At 42.3% G+C, this 20,903-nt stretch overlaps 5 protein-coding genes across 6 annotated transcripts; 3 read left to right on the top strand and 2 right to left on the bottom strand.

Annotated features, from left to right (window-relative positions):
• Window positions 1–816: 816 nt before the first annotated feature.
• On the top strand, window positions 817–9,209 carry LOC129584261 (failed axon connections homolog). Its single transcript, XM_055476381.1, has 5 exons — window positions 817–1,716; window positions 3,224–3,423; window positions 6,729–6,937; window positions 7,795–7,911; window positions 8,473–9,209. The coding sequence occupies exons 1-5, from the start codon at window positions 1,513–1,515 to the stop codon at window positions 8,871–8,873; spliced, it is 1,131 nt and encodes a 376-aa protein (XP_055332356.1). The 5' UTR covers window positions 817–1,512; the 3' UTR covers window positions 8,874–9,209.
• A 132-nt stretch (window positions 9,210–9,341) lies between these two features.
• Window positions 9,342–10,913, bottom strand: LOC129584373 (BTB/POZ domain-containing protein 6-like). The gene is made up of 2 exons (XM_055476531.1): window positions 10,425–10,913; window positions 9,342–10,296 (listed from the first exon to the last, which is right to left on the bottom strand). Exons 1-2 carry the CDS (start codon window positions 10,709–10,711, stop codon window positions 9,648–9,650), a joined length of 936 nt encoding a protein of 311 aa, XP_055332506.1. The 5' UTR covers window positions 10,712–10,913; the 3' UTR covers window positions 9,342–9,647.
• Window positions 10,914–11,079: 166 nt separating this feature from the next.
• Window positions 11,080–14,706, top strand: LOC129584359 (uncharacterized). Of its 2 annotated transcripts, none has more exons than XM_055476518.1 (5): window positions 11,080–11,705; window positions 12,195–12,341; window positions 12,492–12,714; window positions 12,997–13,177; window positions 14,092–14,706. In XM_055476518.1, exons 1-5 carry the CDS (start codon window positions 11,285–11,287, stop codon window positions 14,449–14,451), a joined length of 1,332 nt encoding a protein of 443 aa, XP_055332493.1. In that variant the 5' UTR covers window positions 11,080–11,284; the 3' UTR covers window positions 14,452–14,706. The 2 variants fall into 2 exon arrangements, with proteins under 2 accessions (XP_055332493.1, XP_055332494.1); XM_055476519.1 differs by lacking the exon at window positions 11,080–11,705 and adding an exon at window positions 12,025–12,119.
• A 352-nt stretch (window positions 14,707–15,058) lies between these two features.
• Window positions 15,059–17,344, bottom strand: LOC129584409 (TD and POZ domain-containing protein 3-like). The gene is made up of 3 exons (XM_055476568.1): window positions 16,916–17,344; window positions 16,003–16,393; window positions 15,059–15,651 (listed from the first exon to the last, which is right to left on the bottom strand). Exons 1-3 carry the CDS (start codon window positions 17,239–17,241, stop codon window positions 15,397–15,399), a joined length of 972 nt encoding a protein of 323 aa, XP_055332543.1. The 5' UTR covers window positions 17,242–17,344; the 3' UTR covers window positions 15,059–15,396.
• Window positions 17,345–17,541: 197 nt separating this feature from the next.
• On the top strand, window positions 17,542–20,607 carry LOC129584355 (uncharacterized). The gene is made up of 5 exons (XM_055476512.1): window positions 17,542–18,100; window positions 18,523–18,678; window positions 18,929–19,154; window positions 19,386–19,566; window positions 19,890–20,607. The coding sequence occupies exons 1-5, from the start codon at window positions 17,698–17,700 to the stop codon at window positions 20,295–20,297; spliced, it is 1,374 nt and encodes a 457-aa protein (XP_055332487.1). The 5' UTR covers window positions 17,542–17,697; the 3' UTR covers window positions 20,298–20,607.
• Window positions 20,608–20,903: the final 296 nt, after the last annotated feature.

The following is a 20,903-nucleotide window of genomic DNA, read 5'->3' as shown; positions in this document are numbered from 1 at the left end:
GTACCGCAATTACATACGAGTACGGCAATAATTTATGAACAGAATTTAGATCCATAGAGTAAATTTTAATATTGTGCAACAAATGTTACAAGAGTGCAGCAATCGTACTGATTAGATGCAAAATTTAACGGTTACAAATTAAATAGTACAGAAAACAGTTGGTTCTGTTTAAATTTCTTTTTATTTTTTGTGGATTTTTTTTTGTCTTGTGGCAACGACCAAATATGAGTTATCGCCGATAAAACGGGCACCGTCATCACCCAGCCATAATATCTGTCGATAACTTCCGGTCACTTGCCGGTTCGCCGTCGTAAATCCCCCGCTTTGATGCCCGCATCACATCCGTCACCATCGGCGCAAACGCCGTCCGTTGCGGCCGATGCGGGGCCATGTCAATGGTCTTCCCAGGTCATTCCCAAAGTATACGCATCACGAAACCGCCGTCCGATCGCGATGTAATCAGCCCTGACATTTTGGAGCTGCAGCCGGCCGGACCGCGCGGACTCCCTGTTTACACGAGGCATATATTATGATATACACATATCGAGTGCCTGTTTGCGTGCGGATGATGCGCCGCTGCATAATCAAACTGTCCCCGCTCCCATGCATAATCCCCCCACTGCACAGTTTGGCCTCAATTACATTAACCCCTTACATCCATAATTGCCCATAGCGTACTGGGTTAATGACCGCCTGCGATCGATTATGACGACAACAACAGGCTGGATGAGTCATGCTTTAATGCAAAATCGGCCTAGTCGATTTTCATAATTTAGTACCATGCGCAATATGCACTTTTCGGCCGGCTATCGCTTTAGCAACAGTCATACCGCTCATACGCTTTAATTCCATGTAACTCATCGCCATCACCATGCTGTGCCCTCTTTTCAGCGAAAAGCCCCGAAAATTGTTGATTTAATATGGTCCATTATTCTCGCGGAATTTTGATCCAGCATGTGGCTGAAAAATAACCTGATCGGATGGCATGATAAAGAGGCTTTCTCTATAAACAGTCCAGACAAAACCGCCTATCTCAGCCTATAATCCCCATTCTTCTGGCCGGACGAATCAGCGTGCGGACTGCTGCACCTACGCCCACCCCTTCGCACCGGTGATTGGCTGTACGGCTCGTTGCTCTGCCCATTGTCCAGATTTCTTCGGTCAACAGACAGCAGCGCTTGTGTGCAGTGCTAGGAATTTTCGCGAATGCATTGACTGAAAAATCTCTCCGTTCTCTCTTTCGAGCGCATACGCTATAGCTATTTTCTAGTTTCTCTGTCTCTGCGCTCTTGACTCGCATCCCGCGCGCCACATCATCGAAAAGCGTCTGACATTTTCCTCTCGTTTGATTCTTTCATCAAATCGGTTACAAGTTGTGTGGAAATTTAAATTCTGAGCCGCAGCCGATCAGTGTGAAAGAGGTCGAATTTCATTGTACTGTTGTGTGCACACGATCTGTTCAAGCAGCGACAAGGACCTTCTTGACATTATTTCAACAAATCTCCTTCAAACATGGCTGCCGATACGCCGGTAATGGACAGCAGCGTGGTAACGGAGACGGCCACCACAACGGTGGACACCACCACAACGGAGGCACCCAAGACGACGCCGGACGTGGTTCTTCATCATTTCGGACGCACGGCGGTGGTGCCCGACGTGTCGCCGTTCGGACTCAAATTGGAGACCTATCTGCGCATGACCAAAGTCAATTTTGAAGTAAGAAGAGGGCTTCATTACCTTATCTTGATTTTTACAGAAGAATTCAAAAAATAATGAGAATTTTTCTAGCTTATCGGGTTTCTTAGAATTTTTTTTAGAATTCTTAATGGACAAATATTAATTTTTGAAGTGATAAATCGCAAGCGGGAATTACAGAGTATGTAATACAGGAAATTAATTAAACATCAATATTCAATAATAGTAAACAGTTAGCGATAATAAACAGCGTTAACGATAACTGCAGTGAATTCAGATTTTGAACAATTTTTAGTTTGATTGGGATTTTTTATTTTTATGAAACAATGGGGGGAAATTTTATAATGAGGGGTAATATGGCGCGGCATCACTTTGGCAGAGCATAGCAGGAAGTCTCATGTTGTGAATCATGCCGCTTTCCCATCCGGCATTTGAATCATCAGTTCAGATTTCAATGCTCATGCCAAAAATTTGCATTCTGTCACGAGATTATTGACTGAATTTGTAATTGAACTTGCGCAGCCACGAGCAGCTAATCCAGCTTTTATGGTTTTTGTAATCTGTAAAATTGTTGGTGATTTAAAAAGAAATGAAATTCATAAGTTCTTGTATAAACCGTAAAATATAACTGATATGAACCGTACGTAATAAACTTGTACTAAATTAGTTTTTGCAGTAAGAATAATTGCATTTAATTTGGAAATAAAAATGGGAAAATTAGTCCGAAATTAAATTAGAAAAATGTCAATAACGGATGCAGCATCCGCGAATCGCGATAATTGGTATTCTATGATTTTGTGGGTTTGACCCGGAATCGGATATTCGTATATTCGGGAAACCGTAGATGTCATGGAGTATTTAAAAAGGGAGAATTGATAGGATAAATGTTATTGGTGGGGAAATCGATTTTTGTAAGCGAATCCCTTTGGATGTCTTGATGAATTATCGAAAGCTGGCGTATCGGTAATGTCCAGACGTGACCAGTCTGGACAGACCGGCGCCCACGTGCACAGGCTCCCTCTGCTCGCTCATCGCTGCATTAGTTGCTCGTCTTCGCTTTTATTGCTTATCTCCACAAAACGGGCTTTTAACCATTAATTACCAACGATTAGCGGGAATCATGTTCACATGCATTAGCGAAATCGGTGAAGCAATATCAGGTTCTCCGCAAACTGCGCCGGTATCGGTATATCCATAAAGATTTTGAAAATTAGTGATTACTCTCCCAAAACATGAAATAAATAAATGGTGTGCGCATAATAATTTGTATGAAAAGTATTCCCAGAAATAAAAAAAATGAATAGTTAATTCGAGAATAAAAATCATGAAATGGTGCTTTTTGATTGAATTAATTTAGATTTAACGTTTTGCACGGATAAAACAAATTCGAAAAATTTGTACGTACGTTGTATGCGGTACGAGGATATAATCTGTGTTTATCGTATACAGTATAATTTTGCATTTTGCGTAAATTGTGCAATTTTTGTCTGCGACAATAGAAGTAAATTTGCGTGTTTCTGATTTTCAGAACGATTTCGCGAAGCCGCAGTCGAGCAAGACGGGCAAAGCGCCGTGGCTGACGTACGCCGGACAGGATGTGAGCGATTCATCCATGTGCATTGACTTTTTGAAACTGAAGACCGGACTGGATCTGAACAGTACGCTGACGCCGAGCGAAAAGGGAATTAGTCGGGCCTTCCAGAAGCTGGTGGAAGAGGAACTCTACTGGTTAGTCACACTCAATTTACATCTGCGCCGCTGTCCACACACACGGGCAGTAGCTCCCGTAATTATCTTTCCCATTATTGAATTTCTAACCTATTTTACTCTTCATTGCCTGGCACTTTGCTTCGGCAATCAATGGAAAATCCATTGAACAAATTGTAACTCTAATTACACCCAATCAAAACTAGGCCTCCGTAATTCGCTCTTTTTCACTAAAAACATGTTCCTTTTGTGGTAGGGATGCATCATCGACTTAGGACCATCGTCTGAATTTCTTTTTATAGTGAAATTCTATCGAAATTTCCATATAAAATATTTGACTTTATCATGCCGCTTTCTTATCCTAATCTCTTCATCGCTTAAGTGCGACAATAATTATTTTTGGGATTTATTTAGCTGGAAAATCAGTAATACTTTCTGTATGACATGTGATAATTTTTTGTTTTGCTTGTGATAATGTTTTACAGTACTTGTGATAATGTTTTGTCGACTCTAGAATTTTTAGAACTTTTTTTAACGTTTTTACTCATTGAAATTAATTTGTATCGACAGTACTGAAAAACGTTAAAATATATAGCACGCTTGACAAGTAAGTATACGTCGCGTAATGCGAAACGCTAAAATCAAATGGATTTTTATGCCGATCGTACAGTTTGTAGTATCTGTGATTGCTGTAATGGGACAAGTGATTAAATCGTTTTTGCGGTTAACGGTGTTGAGTTTTGATGGGTTTAATTGTCTATAAAGCGCGTTTAGCGTGCACTCTGTTGTATCCAGCAGTTTAAAACATCACGTTTTATGGCAGTTTACGATTTGTGCTCCGATAAATTGCCGCGCAATCATCAGCCGCATGATGCGCTTGTGTGTCACTGACAAAATATGCCGGGCAAGCCCCGTATGCGGAAAATCTTTTGTAATGCGCCCTATTTAAATAGGTCTCTTTCATCCTGTTTCCGTGTGCATCACTCGTGTTGTCCTTGTGTAATGGAATTTTTCTCGTTATGTCTAGCGTTAAGACTGATAAGGTGCTCGGTGGAGAAAATGTTTGACCGCTTACGCATATCCGCAAAACACCCGAGTGGCGTTTGGGTTAGGTTATCAGGTTGAAAAATTCAGTGGTTTAATTAGTACGCACTACGCAGTAACAGGAAAATTATTTACATACAATCTAAGTTAAAATAATCAATTTCGTACTTTGAATATCTATAAAAAATTATTTTTATACGTCGAAATTATTGAGATTAGTCGGTGTAAGAAGCCAAACATGAAAAAAATGCAGTGCTAAAAGTGTTTTTGGAAATTTGTTGTCCCGAAATATTAAATGCATTTTAATTAAGTTCATCTGCGTGTTGATTATTGTTTAATTGAGCTGAAAAAGTAATAATAAACGGGCAGTAAATAAGTAGATAATGGAGTATCAAAACGACGCAATTTATTTATGAGCGCCTCAGGTTTAATTTGTAACCTACATTTTGTAGGCGTAAAATCTTCGCATAGCTATTGCCGGGTTGATTTGTTCTTGAATGTTCTGTGAAGTTTTGGACTTCTGTCTGTACGGTGTTCTAGTGCTTTTACTATGCCAGTGCATTTCCATTTTCACGCGTTTTAAATTAGAAACGCGATCCCGGTCAAATATCATGTTTGATCGACTAAATTGGATGATAATAGAAAAATTGGCAATTCCGACTGTAAAATTGTAAATCGGTCGTGATGTTAGTAAATGGTTCAGATGATGAAACGGTAGAGAGGAGCGTGAAATTAAATCGTGCGTGTTTTTATAATTGGATTTATCCGTTGTCCATGTTGTGATTGATCACAGGCCGGTCACTTGAAAAGCGAATAAATCTCCTTGCATAAACAGTTCAGTCAAAAGTCGGCGACTCTATGCTGTTCTCTGTTGGGAAATTGCAGAGTCGTGTCAGTCATCCTTCCATGACATGGATATCAAAATGCGCTACAAAATTAAAAGTATAAATTTTTTAAATAAATTTTATGAACGATAATTTGAAAGTGGTTTATTTAGGTTAAAACGAAAGTTTTTATTTTTATACCATTCCGCACTCTTTGCATTAGATTCTCATTAAATTGCATTTGCGCGTTTTCTTTTGAACATACTTTTGAGAAACATGAATGATCTGTTTAATGATTTCTTTTTCGCTTCTGAATAAAATGTAAATAATCGTAGTTTTTTTGTGGTAGTTCGAGTCGCGACACCGTCTGCTATCTGGCGCGAATGTTACGTTTTTTTGCTTTCTCGCGTTTGGCATCTGGCTGCATTCTTGGGCTGCTTGTGATGATCACGACGCCCTAGAAAAGCAGCTGCGCGTCGCCAGATATCTTTGGTGCACTAGTGCTCTGTTGTATCATTTTTCATATCGCTTGCATTAGGGCAACATTTTGATGGATGTTTACCTTGTGACAACGTTTGCACACTTGTCTGTCAGCGCTAAAAAATGCTCCGTTATCAGCATGTTGCAAGCGAGCTCAGGCCAGAGGTCAGTTTGCCCGGGCCGATTACGCTGCGCTAACTAATAACATATCACATTCTGCCAGACGTACGTTTACACATCAGCGCTGTTTGTCTTGATAACCCCCACAAATGTAAGCCAAAAGTCAGCCATGAAATTTTGTTCGACGATGTTCGCACTAACCTTGACATTCTCGATTTGCCGCAATGAGCAATCTCGAGAATTTAGAGACGTTCGAGGCGGGCATATTGAATGATTAAAGCAATTCGTGCAGCGTTGCATGATGCATCGGCCGTGCTTCAACAAAAAAACTCGAATAAATTAACGTAAATTTTGTTATGGTTTTTGTTGTCATCGCTCTACTGAATTAACAAAAAATGAGGGAATTAAGGATCATGGAATTCCTTCATAAATACTATTGCCTGTTGTGTAACTCGAATAAATCACACGAATATGCTTTAAATTTTGTTATAATCTGTAATTCTTTAAATTGAATTAAAGTAATGTTTATAATTTATAAGTGTATCCGATGGATTACTACTTGCTTTTAGGATAAAGACAGTGAAATTAGCTTATTATGTGCATTATCATTTGTAGGAAATTGTATCATCATTTATCAAGCGTACATATAAAGTATCGCATATAGATATACTGTGTAAGGTTTGCTTTTCCGGCTTCGTTTGTTGTGAAACATGTAGTGAAATGGCGCTATTCTCTTTCACTACATTCTCACATGATGCATTTCTCGCTTATTGTGACGTCATTCGAATATTTAGCGCGATAGATTGTAACGTTCTAGTTTCAGAACTTCACAGCGTAATTTTTTGGTGATTCATTTAGGGTGCTGGTGTTATGGCGCTGGAGCTACGACAAGGAAGAGACCGTGGTCAAGCAGTTCCCGTTCAGCAAACTGAAGGGCCTGATCCTGCCCAAGATCATCCGCAGCCGGTTGAAGGCGCAGGCGCATGCCCATGGAATTGGACGCTTCACGGCCCCGGAAGTGATGAAGATGGGCGAGGATGATGTGACGGCCATTGGCGAGTATCTGGGTAAGTGAATTGGGGGGAGTGGATGCAGCGATTAAACGATGAGGGATGCTAATGGAAACCGGGCAGTCATGCGCGAAAAGGCTTCGTTTTTCCGCTGATTCACGATTTCGAATAAAATTACTAGGTTGTGCTTGAGCGGCCAGATGGATGTTGAGTAATCTTTTCACTCTTGTTATGCGACTAATTGAAGTTTTTGTGAAAGGGTTTTATAGAGGGTGGTAATCGCAGCATTTTTCACGTTGTATCAATTTTCAGCGAATTATTTCCGGTTTGTTAATTTTTGGGTTTTATTTATAGTAATCGGTTTTATTTATAAGAATCTAGGAGTGATTTTAAATCAATTTTTTAGCACAATAATATTGTTCAGCTTTATACAAGAAAAATTTGGTTGAATAGTCTCATTATTCTGCTAATTATTTTCACCATATTATTATCCAGCTTTATAAATTTGATTGAATTATTCTGGTACTTGATTATCGGATGAAATTGTTGTTTATGTTTTGCTTAATACAAATTGCAAAGGTATTAACTTGATGGAATTGATTTCAAAATGGATTAAAATTCTCCGGAGTAAATTTAGGGCGTCAGTCAACAAGAGTTACAAGAGTCAGCAACCATTCATAATTTTGTTTATAAATTGCATGAAAAGCGGTCATGTGCAAAATGGAAGTTACAGTTGATGGAAATATTTTATCGCCATAATCGCAGGCATTTCTCTTCACATGGCGCCAATCAATTTGGAAGAATGCCATTTTCCAGGGAAACTAGTGTTGTGTGCCGAAAGATTTAGTATATACATGGCGCAAATCTCTGGGTCGTATTGGAAAAGTAATATTTTGTGCTGTTGTGGATTGCAGGCAACAAGAAATATTTCATGGGTGACTTGCCGACGGATATCGATTGCAGCCTGTTTGGATTGTTGGCGCAGTTTCTCTATGCCAGCACTACTTGCCCATTGACCGGCTTTATCAAGGGTGAGTCGACACTTGGCCGAATCGGCACGGTACTGTGTATCACAATGAGTGGGCCGGATGATCAATGGCCCAGTCATTTGGCAGCGGATCCCAGGGGATTAGACACGGGTGTCATCCCGAAATCGAAATAAAAATCATTTGCACAAATCCTTGATTGATGTAACACTTAACTTTTGGCTTTGTACAGTGCCGAAATTTAGCTAATGAAAAAATGTAGTCTGTTTAATCAGCGTTTTAATTGCTTATTGATACCTGTAGAATAGTTCAGTTGGGAAAACAATATTGTTATATTGCCTGAGGTTTTTTTAATATCTGTTTAATGTCTTCGTTATGAAATAGTGTCACCGTGATTGCAGTTTTTTGGTATTCCGGATATGTGTTTTCTGAAATATTTTTGGCATTTTCCAGCGAATTTTGAAAAAATTTTGTATGTTGCAATACTGTTAGCTGCAGGTTAGCGGTGTATTGATTTTGGGTAGATTGATTGCTGTTTTTTCGGGTTATTTCTGTTATGTGACATAAACATGTAAACCGTTGCTGATTTTAACCGTTTTCTTGCAGACAAATACCCGAATATTGTGGAATATTGCGATCGCATGAAAGCGGAATTCTGGGAGAACTGGGACGCAGTGTGCGCGGTGGCGATCAAACCGGAGAAAGAGCACAAGAAAGCCGGCCACTCCAAGAGCGTCACGACCAACGAGACCGTAGCGGTGATGAACGGGAACGGCACGGTCAACGGCCACCACGAGGAGATCATTAACGAGCCGCTGGTGCAGTCCGCCGTCATCACCACGGCCAATCCGGACGCGGTCTTCGAGGCCAAAACCACCACCATCACGGTGACGACCACCAGCGACAGCAGTGCTGGCGATCACGTGGAGACAGTCCAGCAGGAGATGTACCGTAAGGAGAACGGGATCGTGGGGGAAGTGCACACGGAAGCGGTGCCGGCCAGTTAGGAGGAGAATCTGTGCAGCTATGTGGATGCGGGAGGCCATGACGTTTAGTTCTTGTTTTCTTTTGCAATGGTTTTTTATATGTGTATAATGCGTTTTTATGCGGAGCACTTTAGGCTTCTGTTGTAGTGCATGTATATGCGTGGTGTTGCGGGGATGGATGTACTGATGGTCTTTGATGGTGGCTTTTATTTTACTTTGTGGCGATCATCCTTCATTGTGGGTTTACATGTACCGTATTACATTACATACCCGTCTTGCATGTCGTTCAGCTTTTTTCTATGCTTTTACACTGGGTTTTTTGTATGTGGTTTGACCAATAAAGGACCAATTCTGTTTCGTGGTACACTTGTCAGTCACCGCCCGTAAGTAATGCGCGAATAAACGAAATAATCGATAAAACAATTGTAGGTTCTTTATAATTATCAGAAATACTTTATTTTATTCTTTTAAGCTCTACAATACACCTTGCATTACGGCTTGTCATTCAAGCAATTTTAATATTAATACGGAAACATTGTGCAATGATCACATTATAAAAAAGACTATAAAATCACAAACGAGATTTCTTCAACGCAAAATAATTAGAAACCGGGAGGCAAGCGAGATGTTAAAAACTGCCAGAAGCGCACTGCCACGAAAAAGAAATTCCAACGGAAGTGACTGCACGCACTGAAATACATCGCTTGTACCAATGCCACACAAGAATTAGTGGCCTACGCTACGCACACACAAACAAATGGGCCTAAAAAACATCCTCGCCCTTCCGGACCGTGCTCAAGTGATGCTGAGGGGATCTTGACCAATGAACTTTCCAGCAGCCATTTTCAGCTTGGTCAAGCCGCGTTCACAAGCCAAAGTGAAATACTGCAGAGCGTTGTGTGCCGTGATAGAGTTGGTCATCCGATGAACACATTCCGCGCGCAGATCCTCCATGTCGTACTTGTCTGCGGCACGCCACAAGTCCGTCAAATTATCCGCTTCGACAGGTGCCCTCGTGTAAACGAAATTAAGCATCATCTCCAGTACATCCGCACCAATGTCGTCAATCTTGCAGACTCCCGACGACTTCTCCAACATATCGTTCTGGAACATGGCGGCGAAGACCGGCGACTGGGCAGCCAAGATGGCGCGGTGCACAGGGAACTCTTGACCAGCGCAGACCAGTGTGCAGTCGGACAGCGTTTGGGATTCCCACAAGCGCTTCAAATCCAGACGGTCTTTGCTGCCTTCCTTGGTCGGCTTCTCCGGATAAAAGATCAGGCTGACAAACACATGGGCGTTTTGTTTCAGACGATGATGTGGCTGTCCAAATCCGGCAAAAAAATTTACAGGGACGGTCAGGCATCCCATCGTACTGCGTGTGCTGTAACCCGTCGCCACACATTGCTCCAATTCCACCTTAAAATCGCACGATCCATGACTCCTGAAACCGCAGCCAGTTCACCAACGATCTATGCAGGTTTACTGGTTTACGAAGCTTTTCTTGATAAGTAATACGTAACATGATAAAAAGCTACTAGTACCCTAATAATTTTAATTACCAGTACGTACCGGACAGCGTACTCTACCATCATCGTGCTGCTACTTTTGGCTTCTTTAGGGCTAACGGTTGCACTAGTTGTAGCTGCGCCATCTTTCTCCGAGATCGTCAATTTCACGGTCCACACCGATGGAAGAATGTCGGGGTAATTCGGCTGTCCTTCAACAGCAATATCAACAGCGTAGGTCGATTCACCTGGTGTGGGTGCGTTGCTTGGCGGAGTCTGGACAAACTGTTCCGTGGGAATTTTGTACAACAAAACCAGAGCGGGAGATTCGCCAACGGGCAACACGGGCATGATCGGGGACTTTAAGGTATTACGGTAATTCGTAACGAAAGCAGAATAAGGAGAAAGTCAAGAAATTTTAGCTGGTCCAAGTGAAGGAAGTAAGTCGCATCAAAGACTGTTTCGAAAATAATTAGTACTGTAAAAGGCTTTTACTAATTCTAAAAGTAAAAAGTCTGTATTAAACCTGATGTCCCAACACTTCACAGCCAGTTTCAACTTCACTTCAACACAGTAAGTACTGTAAGTGTACCATTTGCCAAATGCCCATAAAGTATACACAACTTATTGCTAGAGTACTTCAGCTCGTCACGCCCCGAAAAAATCCGTGGTTATTTCCGGTCCGACGCAATCCAGCTTTGGCATTCTTTTTGGTTTTTACTTTTTAGGCAGTACAGTTTTGTAGCGAGTCTACTTCTAGCAACACTTTCCACTGTTTCAGCACAGGTTTTCAGATTAAGTTTTCCCTTTATGGCGTCATAGCCGTAATAACCAGACTGATTGTGAATCTGTGATTTGTAATTTTATCCGCAGATCCGTGTTCTAAGCAGTGAGCTACATTAGCTGCTAGCAGTCTGCGCTGTAATGCGGAACACTGCAGTTACTGCGCGCGGTTGCGCCCGCGTCTTACTACATCTGAATTCTTCGTCTTCTTCCACGTTATCTGGTCGTCCTGCCACCGGGATCTTCAAATACTTTTCATCAGCATTCTCCCCCTCATACGCTGCACCATGCATAACCCACAGTGCACGCTGCATCCACACTACAAGTCCGTGGAGACGATCCGCGGACTCCGCACTAACGACGCCAAAATCCGCAGTATCCCCGTCTCGATCTGCGCCTGGACAGGATGATTTCCCATATCCCGTGCAGCGGCTCCAGCTCGTCGCGCTGCGTCAGCTGTACATGCATTTTGTTCATCACTACCAGCTGAAGGTGCCTCCGCAAGGCATCCTCCTGGATGTGGGATACATTGATACGGGCGATCCGCGGCGCAACGATGCAGGTGAGAAGAATTATCGATTACTATTCAAACACCGAGCGTGAAATTCAGCCGAACGCCGCTAAAAATTTGTTTCGCTTATGCCGTAAATGATCGTCGACAGTGTTGTGCTTTCAGTTTTGTTTCTCATATTTTTACTGTTTTCGTCTTGAGTTTTGAATGCAGACATTAAAAGTTAGTTAGTTTTCAACTCTTCCATTTTTATATTCCATGTTTTATAAGTCTTCAGCATTTTTGTTTGTGGTTATAGTAATACGAAGTACTGGGTTCGGAGAAAACGAGTCAAATTAATTTTCAGAACCATAATTCCCGGCGAAGAACACTGTTCGAGCATTATCGTAGTGAAGTGGCATGACTGGAGCAGGTGCTAGCAATCAGCATGCACGCGACTGCAGTGTTGCTGTTAGTAGCTAATAGGTATACGTAGATTTAAATTATGCATTGGCATCAGTTTTTTTTAGCTTTAAGAAAGATTTCTGGACTACTTGTCAGGTGGTGGAGCCCAAGCCAGCGCCGCTTCCGGCGATTGTCCCACCGTCTTGGTCCTGCATGGCGCCGGCGGAACGCACCGGGAGATGGGCGGGATTATTCAGGCGCTGGCATGCGACGGAGCCCGGGTTCTCTGTCCGAATTTTCCCGGTGGGTTGTTTTTTTAAGAAAATGTGGCAGTGTAATGAAAATCTGGAGTGTACTAAAATACAGCTCACATACAGAGTACAACTGATACTAGCACATCTTTACAGACTTTACTGCTGTAAAAATTATTATTTTAATGGTTTTTCGTGTCAGGTTACGGCCCGACGCCGATGGATGAGGATATGGCCTACTCCCATTCTCTCATTGAAAACTGTAATTTTCTCCTGGATTTCCTGGTGAAATTGGGGGTGATGAAAGTGGATTTAATCGTGGCGTTCAGTGCTGGCGGATATCCCGCGGTCCCGCTGGCCATCAAATCCGAGTATCCGGTCGGCGGACTGGCGCTAATCCAACTGCCGGGTCATCGTGTTGGCAGGTGCGTGTTAAATGAAATCTTGAGATATATTTTAATTATTAGCATATATTACAGTCCTGCACGATTTGAGCCAGCCTGTTTTTTACGTAGATTGCTTATTTTGCTTGTTGAAACTTTTGCGTGGTGAAGGTTAAGAAAAAGTTTGACTGAAGTTTGAGATCATTCTATTTCGATTTCAGTGGAAGTACATAGTAATAGTCCTGATCAACAGATAGCGAATATAAATTCGTGGTGTATCTTTTGAACATTTTTAATGCCTGCTGTTTGTTTGTTTGAATGCAGAGTGATGCGACCATTCTGGTTGAAGAAGGCGCTGATCAGAGCCATGACGCGCAAATGGGTGCGCCGTCTTTTAACGCCGATCAATCAGCTGGTGATGCGGAATGACGGATGGAAAGCCATACAATCCATTGAGCACACCTATATCATGGGTTTGACCGGGATTGGTGTTCCTTTTGATAACGTAAGTTATTGTAAAATGTTGGCAATCTATAATGCTGGCACATAGCGCGTATCTGAAGCGCAAGACATTCTGGAAAAGGTTATGCGTAAATCATACCGGAAGTTAATGGCCCAAAATTTGCAATGTAACCGGAAGTTGACGAATCAACTCCAAATCCCTGGAGAAAGTCTGTTAAGAAATAGTATTTCTAACCGTAAGGCGTCGTGCATGATCAGATCGTTGACACTAAAAGTTTAAATATAGTTTATCTCGAAGCTGATTCAGTATGACTGTAGTCACTCCTTAATTTGCGCTTGACCACGCCCATCTTGATTACAGCAGCTGAAATTATTTTTTTTAATAACACTACGTAGGTATACTACCTTTCTACAAAAACTCAGATTTTTCTGAAGGGGGAGCCTCCCTATGTTCCCTGGTGAATGCAATTATTGAGTTCTACATTACAAGCACTACGAAGAGGAGCGACTGATAAGTAAAGTACTAAAATTCTATTACCGCACATAAATTTAAGCGTCGCTTTGTTGACAATCAGCACAGTGGTTTAAATGTGTCCAGTATTTTTTGGATGTCATGCTTATTGTCTTAAAGTACGTGTTAGTGACGGTGTTACATAAGCTTGTAAAACACGAGTAGTTTTGTAGTGCAAGGGGACTTAAGATAAAAGGTGTGTCTTCACTGTCTTGTCTGTAAACGGTGTGATATAACATTATAAGTGAATACATTGTTCTAAAATAATATTTCTTTTTCCCCCTTTATCTGGACTTTTGTCGGCATATTGTAAAACCACATCAAAATAATTATTAAAATGATTTTACTATTTAATAAAATAATTCTTAGTAATATGAGCTTTTCTTAAAATAAGCTAAATGAATTGGAATAATCCTCATTATTTAGTAGAGCGATGTGTTTTCCAGTACGAGAAAGTCTCTGCTGAACTGCCGTTCAGCCAGCTTCCTCTGCTCCTAACCTTCAGCGAAGACGACAAATTCATCGACGCCTCCATCGCCTACGACTACGCCGAGGTGGTGGGAGTGCCGCGCGACCACCTGACCGTGTACAACCGCGAGGGACAGATCGTCCACCGCGGCCGCCCGGTGGTGAACGACACCCAGTATGTGCGCGGGATGGTCTTCCAGAAGGGCGGACACTTTGCACAGACCCGCCAGCCCTTCGCGGCCGTCATCGAGGACGCCGTGGTGGACATCTATCGGCATATTCAGAGGCGGAAGGAGCGCGAGGGGATTATGACGGTCAGGGCTGAGCGAGAAGCGTGACAGTCGGTCGTGTGGTGATTTTAATGTCGAGTTTTAAGGTTTTATTTATTGGAAGTTGTTGGCATATGGGTGCTTCAGTGTTTGTTTCCGGTTGTTTGTTAAAGATTTAGTTTGTTTTAGTTGTCGCACACGTTATTCTGCATGTGTGGATTTTAAAGATCACTGTGTTGTAATCAGTCTTTCTTCAGTTTGAATCCTTTCATTTCGTGCAAATCGGAAATCGATTCATTTGTAGTAAAATGTGAAACCGGAGAATTATGTAAGCTGGAAACACAGGGTTCTGGAAAAAAATGCTAACTGTATATTTCTACGTGCGCCGTAGGGAAAGAAGAATCGCTTGAGAAGTGGATTTCAAACATTTTAAGTGTACTTCGAAGTATCTGGACATCCATAATTGATAGTTCCCTAGGTTAGATGCCGATAATTGCATTTATGATAATTACATTTACGATTTACCGGGAAAGAACAAACTGGTTGATAATGCTGATTTTGGTTGTTTTTTTAATTCTTAACTGTGCAATGGTGGCCGTAGTATCCTGTTGTTGTACTTCGGGCTTGATTTGTGAATTTATGATTTATATAGTAAATAATACTAAATATGAAGCGTTGTACAGCTAGTACGGTAGTATGTAAGATTTAAGTTGACCACAAGAAACTGAAAGCCAGCAATCTTTCTTAAGAAAAAAAAACAGTTTGCTGCAGACAACAAAATCGTTAAAAAGCTAACAGAATATACAAAAATTTCCACCGGAAGTGGACAGTCATCCGCAAATACGCCGGCAAAAGCGGCAACCAACAATATACACTCAACAATTCTCAACCGCAACCACAAATTCGTCATCAGCGAAAAAAACCTTTAAACGCAAAAAAAACAGCCGGAGAAGTTTCTACGGACTTGAAAATATATCTCGTATTCCGAAAAAAACAAGCATTCGCCTAACGCAGTCAAATGTCCGTTGGATGCTGCCCGATAAATTTCGCCGCGACCGACTTCAGCTTCACCAAGGAATGTTCCCGGGCGAAACCGAGGAAGAGATAGGCATTCTCCGCCGTCAGCGCTCCCATCATCACGCGCTCGCACTCCGCGCCCAATTCCTTCATATCGTACTTATCCGCCGCGTGCCATAGTTGCATCAGGGTCTCATCACCGGCTTCGAATGCGACTCGGGTATAGGCAAAGCTCAGTAGTATGTCTAACACCTATTCAAAGAATGAATTAATGTTGCAAGTTTGTAATTACATAATTAATATAATTATCGCTGATTCTCTTTGATCTGTAACGCATACAGATAGCATTTTAAATTCCACAACCACAATAACATAAAGCTGAAAGAAATTAACCAGAAAATAAGTTTACAGAATTAACCAAAAATGGCTCAAAATGGCGACGATTAACACAGGAAAATTCAATAAAAATTGAAATAAAATATATAAATACTGGTATCCTTAGTTTACAAAATTACGCTTACAAAATTATCCAAAAAATGGTTCAAAATGACTACGATCAATACAGAAAAGTTCAATAAAAATTTAAATTAAATCTATAAATACCTCCGCACTGGTATCCTCAATCCGGCACACACCCGTCGCCTTCTCGGCCATGTCACTCTGGAACATGGCGGCAAACACCGGCGACTGTGCTGCCAGAATCGCCCGGTGCACGGGAAACTCGCGTCCCTGGCAGAGGAGTCGGCAATCGGCCAGCAGCTGTGAATCCCACAGATACTGCAAATCCAGTCGCTGTCGAGAGGTGGACCCCGCCGGGCTGGGGATGTCGAACGTCAGGGTGACGAAGACGAAGCCGTCCTTGCGCAGTTGGTAGTGGGTCTGGCCGCAGAAGCAGGGCGCGACATACGCTAACGTGCACAGTGAATTGTACTGGGCCAACGACTGGCACCATCCCGTTGGACCGATGCGGATGTCACATATATCATCAAAGGCCCTGCGAAAACGCGATAATCCAGATTAATAAACTCATAATAATGCATAAATACTCATAACGAAAATGCGGTAATCCAGATTAATATAGTAATACCAATATTACACTTTTGTGTATACAGAATCGGTATTTACTACCTGTTGCTGAATGTTAAAATAAAATACATACTTCTACTACATACGTAATTTGTTATTTAATCGTTTACTCTAAATTTATAATGGATTATGAATGGACACGCAAAGAAGGAGCATTTCGGTCATACTGTCTATGTCTAGCTACTAATTAATTTGGTAAAAGCATAAAAGCGGGCACAAGCCGAAAAACAATGTAAGCAAATCGGTGAGTCATCATATGACATCACCCAAATTCACGCCGCTTGACCAAAAAATTTCCCGACTCAGAGACCCAGAATCGCAATATCCCTGCGCAGTACGTGACGCATTTGCAGAAATATACTCCCAAATTGTTTGCGTATGACGTAGCAACCTACGAATACCCGTAGGGTTTACACCGCTTCCGACATACCGCGCGCTCCACTCCACCATGACGGTCGTGCAGCTCTTGATGGCCTGGTTGTCGCCTTTCGGATACACCATGCCCCGCACGCTGCCACCGCCGTCCACCACGGCCAGGCGGACAATCCAGGTGCAGGCCTGGATTTCCGGATAGCCGGGCTCTTCCTCCACACGGATCTCCGCCACATAGTTGGAGCAGGTGTCGTACGTCCGGCCGGCCGGGACAAACTGATCCGTGGGGATTTTGTAGCAGAGCTTCAGCGGCAGCACCTTGCTGCTCTTGTAGGTGGGCGGCTTCGGGACGGCCATGGGATCGAGACTGTCGACTTCTCGCATAACATCCAGAAAAGGAAATACTCGTAAAAAAATTTGGTTAGTAAGGATTTATTAGCAACGAAAAGTGTCACATACGTGAGAAAGCAGGCGAGAGCTAGACAGAAAAAACTGTTCAGAAACCAATCAGACTGCTTTACACTTTTCACTCGCTTGCTTCACAAACGATGGACTGACGCAACAAATACGGTCAGTGCCATGTAACCGCCACACCTGGCAGGTAGCGTTTTCCGCACCTTACTTTGCGTACTGCGCAGTAAGCAAAAGTTGCAGCGTGATAAATTGTTAGTCGGAACGGGATATCTTAAAATAAGATAAGTATTTTATTGTTTTCAAATTTTTTAAATTCGCAAGTTTCCGGCTGCTCGATGTTATAACCAGAAAACATTTGTTAACCAGCAGGTTGCACTTTCCCGGTTTGCATAGCTGCCAAACGCGTCTCTTTCGCGTCAGCCAGCAATGCCAGTGTTCTTGCGCAATGTTGTCAGCAGTATCTTTCGTAGTCATTCCAAGGGTTGTGCTTCCGTATTAACATCTCTTCCAGTTTGTACTCAAAGCTCATCAATCCATTCATTGTCTTCTTCCATACTGTATCGATCTGAGTCGTCCCCTGTGTTATCCGATCATGGAAAGCGCGATGGACGGAGACGGGGTGTGTGGCGAACCCAGCGTCGATGCATCGGCGGTGAAGCGCCTGTTAAACCTCCGCGCGAAGAATTCCCTTACCCCCTCAAGTACATTAAGGTGCGCACCATGGAGGGGCTGTTCCAGCAGGAGATGGCGGAGGGGGGCGGGAAGACGCCGCCCCTGGGGCTGGTGTTCAACATCGCCTATGTGGACACGGGATTCCCTGCTGATCGAGGTGATTGATTGATTATTCGCCAGCGTGAGTATGGGGATTCGCTTTCGGCCAAGAGCACTGTTTTTATTTTCCGACAGAAATATAATGTGCCAGATTTCACCAGCGCATAATGCTTCTGTTCCCGGATATAGTAAAAAAATTTGCAAAATTTTGCAGAATTTTAAAATCGAATACAGTACAGTAATTACAGTACTCGTACATGATTTGCTCCTAAGTGGTTTTGCATATATTATTATATTGCATTTCGTTTTTTTTATAAAAGTGCGGTATATAAAACATATCGTGCAGGTTGATTTCTTAAGAAAAATTATTAAGAAATTTAATCCGATGTAGTAGATGGTTATACAAAACACGTAGAACGAAGAAAGGCGAGTTGGTATTCCTTTGAGTCAGTTCGGGCTAATTTCATGCTTTAATTTCAGGCGAATTCGATCCGAACGTCGATGAGAACGGGAGGCGGACGATCAACCCGACAGTATTATGCGTGCATGGCGCCGGTGGAAACCACAAGGACCACGCAGCCGTCATCAAAGCCCTGGCAGCCCGAGGAGCACGCGTGCTGGCTCCCGTTTTCCCCGGTATTTGTCTAGTAACTCAGTCTGATCGGATTGCGAATAAACTGTACAGTACTTCATAATTTTAGTCTTGAACCACTCTAGCTAAAGAACTGAACCCGCGTTTTTTGTCCGCTTTCTTGGCTGTTAAAATAATGAGGCTTTTTATTTTAAACATCCTGTGTCATATACTGAACTAATTTTTACGGTAAATTTTATTCAGTATTCAGCACGATACATGCAACTGATTGTTTTACCTGTTTTTGGGGAGCAGGGTTCAATGGACCAACGGCCATGGACGCCACGGAGATGTATACGCACACTCTGGAGGAAAACGTCCATTTTCTAGTGGACTTTCTGCGTGAACTGGGTGTCACCAAACTGGATTTAGTTGTCGCATTCAGCGCCGGATGCCATGCAGCGGTGCCGCTGGCTAGTCGGCAGGTATTCGATGTCCGCGGCGTGGCACTCCTGCAGATTCCGGGACATCGGGTTTATAAGTAAGCAGCCGTGTAATTAGAAAAATTTGGGTTTAAGCTTCGTTTTGCAGTTTTCCAACCCTGTTTTATGATTTATGTATTTATTTTTTTGAAAAAATATTCTTGTTTGTGTTTCTGACTGATGTTTAGATAAAGTTTTTTCAATTTTTTTATACTTGTTTGGTTAGTTTGTTTCGGACTTCAGAGGTCGTTCTTTAAAGTGTGTAATTTTTTATCTTTTTTATTTTGTAGAGGTCTAGAGCCGTATCGGATAAAAAAGTTTTTCATTAATCTGATGGCATGGAAATTTGTCCGACAATTATTGGCCCCGGTGGCATTTTTGGGATTTGGTTTATTTGGTCGTGGGCGTCGCTTGACTGTTGACCAGATGTACGTCATGGGACAGACCGGCTATGGCGTTGATTTTGCCGTTGTAAGTCTCCTTATTACCTGTAATTACTGAATTCTTGAAGTTTTACTTTGATTCTTTTTGTAATTATAAAATTTTTTTACAAACGGTTGAGCCGTGATTTGTAATTTAAACGAAAGGTGTTTTAATATTTTAATGTGTTACTGACAAGTACAGATTTTTTTACCATTGACGTATCATAGATGCAAGTCATGCAACAACAACGCACAAATGACAAGAAATGTGTAGTAGTGCAAAAACGCGTTTTTTGCTCCAGTTTAACAATACGCCACACTGTAGGAATCGCTGTACGAAAAATTCCAAGACGGCTGGTGTTGCATTTTTAGTACCAAACCTTCGTGGGGGAACTGCTCTTTAGCAAACTGCCCCTTCTCGTGACATTCAGTGAAGACGACGAGTACGTGGAATCGGCCGTCTCCTACGAGTTCACCCGGTTTCTGAATCTCCGCCCGGAAGAACTGACCATCCACGACGCGGAGGGAGGTGTCTTTAGGCAGCGCCACGAGCACGGCGACCGGGAGCAGTACATCCGCTGTCTGGTCTTCCAGAAGGGCGGCCATTTCGCCCAGCGACGCCCGCCCACCGTGGGACTGATTGTGGACGCGGTGGAGGAGCTGTACGCGACGGTTATGGGAGAGAATCGCCGCCGACATCAGGAGATGCTGACGTTTTACGATGACCGGCCCTTTGGCTATCTGCCGCCGCGGCCCAACGCCAAGCTGATGCTCAAGTGATGTGCCTGGTTTCCCGGTTAATTTTATGGCGTTGACATTGGATGTTTGTCGATATTACGGTTTTGCCTCGATCGTTGGACTTTAAAGTTGTCTGACTTCTAATACGTCGCAGTGAAATTTGATTTCAATAGTAGAAGTTTAAAAAGAATGGGAATTGTTTAGTACAAATAAATTATCTTGAAGATTTTTGCCATTAGTGTGATTATCATAAACAGACCACGTCCATGCGTCTTACAGAATAATTTAAAGAATGCGAACGAAAGCCTTTTTGGTGGTGTAAAGTGTGTATTTTGCCACTAATTTTCTGTGCGGAAAATAATCAGCCCAGTTTTATATAAAATGGATCGTAAACTGTCTAAATAAATTAAATACGTAGCTGTTTGTAGTAGTGCTCAATCTTTTTGATGATATTCACTGCGTATTAATAAATCCTACGCAGTGATAACACCTGCGTTTTCGCTGCATTAGTTTATTAATTTTCGCAATAAGTTTGATATGTCTAATGTTTCTACTCGTAAAATAAGTCGTGTATGGTTAATACTGTGATAATTATGAATCGAAATAAACAGATGAAGTAATCAATCACGCATGATATCTCAAAGCCAA

This window comes from Paramacrobiotus metropolitanus, unplaced genomic scaffold, assembly GCF_019649055.1.
Source record: "Paramacrobiotus metropolitanus isolate TYO unplaced genomic scaffold, Prichtersi_v1.0 Parri_scaffold0000013, whole genome shotgun sequence".
Taxonomy (NCBI): Eukaryota; Metazoa; Tardigrada; class Eutardigrada; order Parachela; family Macrobiotidae; genus Paramacrobiotus; species Paramacrobiotus metropolitanus.
Note: the sequence above shows the minus strand (reverse complement) of the source record. Positions and strands in the feature narration are given on the sequence as shown.

Excerpts from the sequence above, each read along its gene's own strand:
- LOC129584261 (XM_055476381.1), top strand. The coding sequence starts at position 1,513 with ATGGCTGCCGATACGCCGGTAATGGACAGCAGCGTGGTAACGGAGACG. Across the intron at positions 1,717-3,223 it reads TGACCAAAGTCAATTTTGAA|AACGATTTCGCGAAGCCGCA; the intron begins GTAAGAAGAGGG and ends TCTGATTTTCAG. Across the intron at positions 6,938-7,794 it reads GGCCATTGGCGAGTATCTGG|GCAACAAGAAATATTTCATG; the intron begins GTAAGTGAATTG and ends TGTGGATTGCAG.
- LOC129584373 (XM_055476531.1), bottom strand. The coding sequence starts at position 10,711 with ATGCCCGTGTTGCCCGTTGGCGAATCTCCCGCTCTGGTTTTGTTGTAC. Across the intron at positions 10,297-10,424 it reads ATGGTAGAGTACGCTGTCCG|GAGTCATGGATCGTGCGATT; the intron begins GTACGTACTGGT and ends CTGCGGTTTCAG.
- LOC129584359 (XM_055476518.1), top strand. The coding sequence starts at position 11,285 with ATGCGGAACACTGCAGTTACTGCGCGCGGTTGCGCCCGCGTCTTACTA. Across the intron at positions 11,706-12,194 it reads TCCGCGGCGCAACGATGCAG|GTGGTGGAGCCCAAGCCAGC; the intron begins GTGAGAAGAATT and ends ACTACTTGTCAG. Across the intron at positions 12,342-12,491 it reads TCTCTGTCCGAATTTTCCCG|GTTACGGCCCGACGCCGATG; the intron begins GTGGGTTGTTTT and ends TTTTCGTGTCAG.
- LOC129584409 (XM_055476568.1), bottom strand. The coding sequence starts at position 17,241 with ATGCGAGAAGTCGACAGTCTCGATCCCATGGCCGTCCCGAAGCCGCCC. Across the intron at positions 16,394-16,915 it reads ATGGTGGAGTGGAGCGCGCG|GGCCTTTGATGATATATGTG; the intron begins GTATGTCGGAAG and ends GCGTTTTCGCAG. Across the intron at positions 15,652-16,002 it reads TTGAGGATACCAGTGCGGAG|GTGTTAGACATACTACTGAG; the intron begins GTATTTATAGAT and ends TTCTTTGAATAG.
- LOC129584355 (XM_055476512.1), top strand. The coding sequence starts at position 17,698 with ATGCCAGTGTTCTTGCGCAATGTTGTCAGCAGTATCTTTCGTAGTCAT. Across the intron at positions 18,101-18,522 it reads GGGATTCCCTGCTGATCGAG|GCGAATTCGATCCGAACGTC; the intron begins GTGATTGATTGA and ends CTTTAATTTCAG. Across the intron at positions 19,567-19,889 it reads ATGGCGTTGATTTTGCCGTT|TACCAAACCTTCGTGGGGGA; the intron begins GTAAGTCTCCTT and ends TTGCATTTTTAG.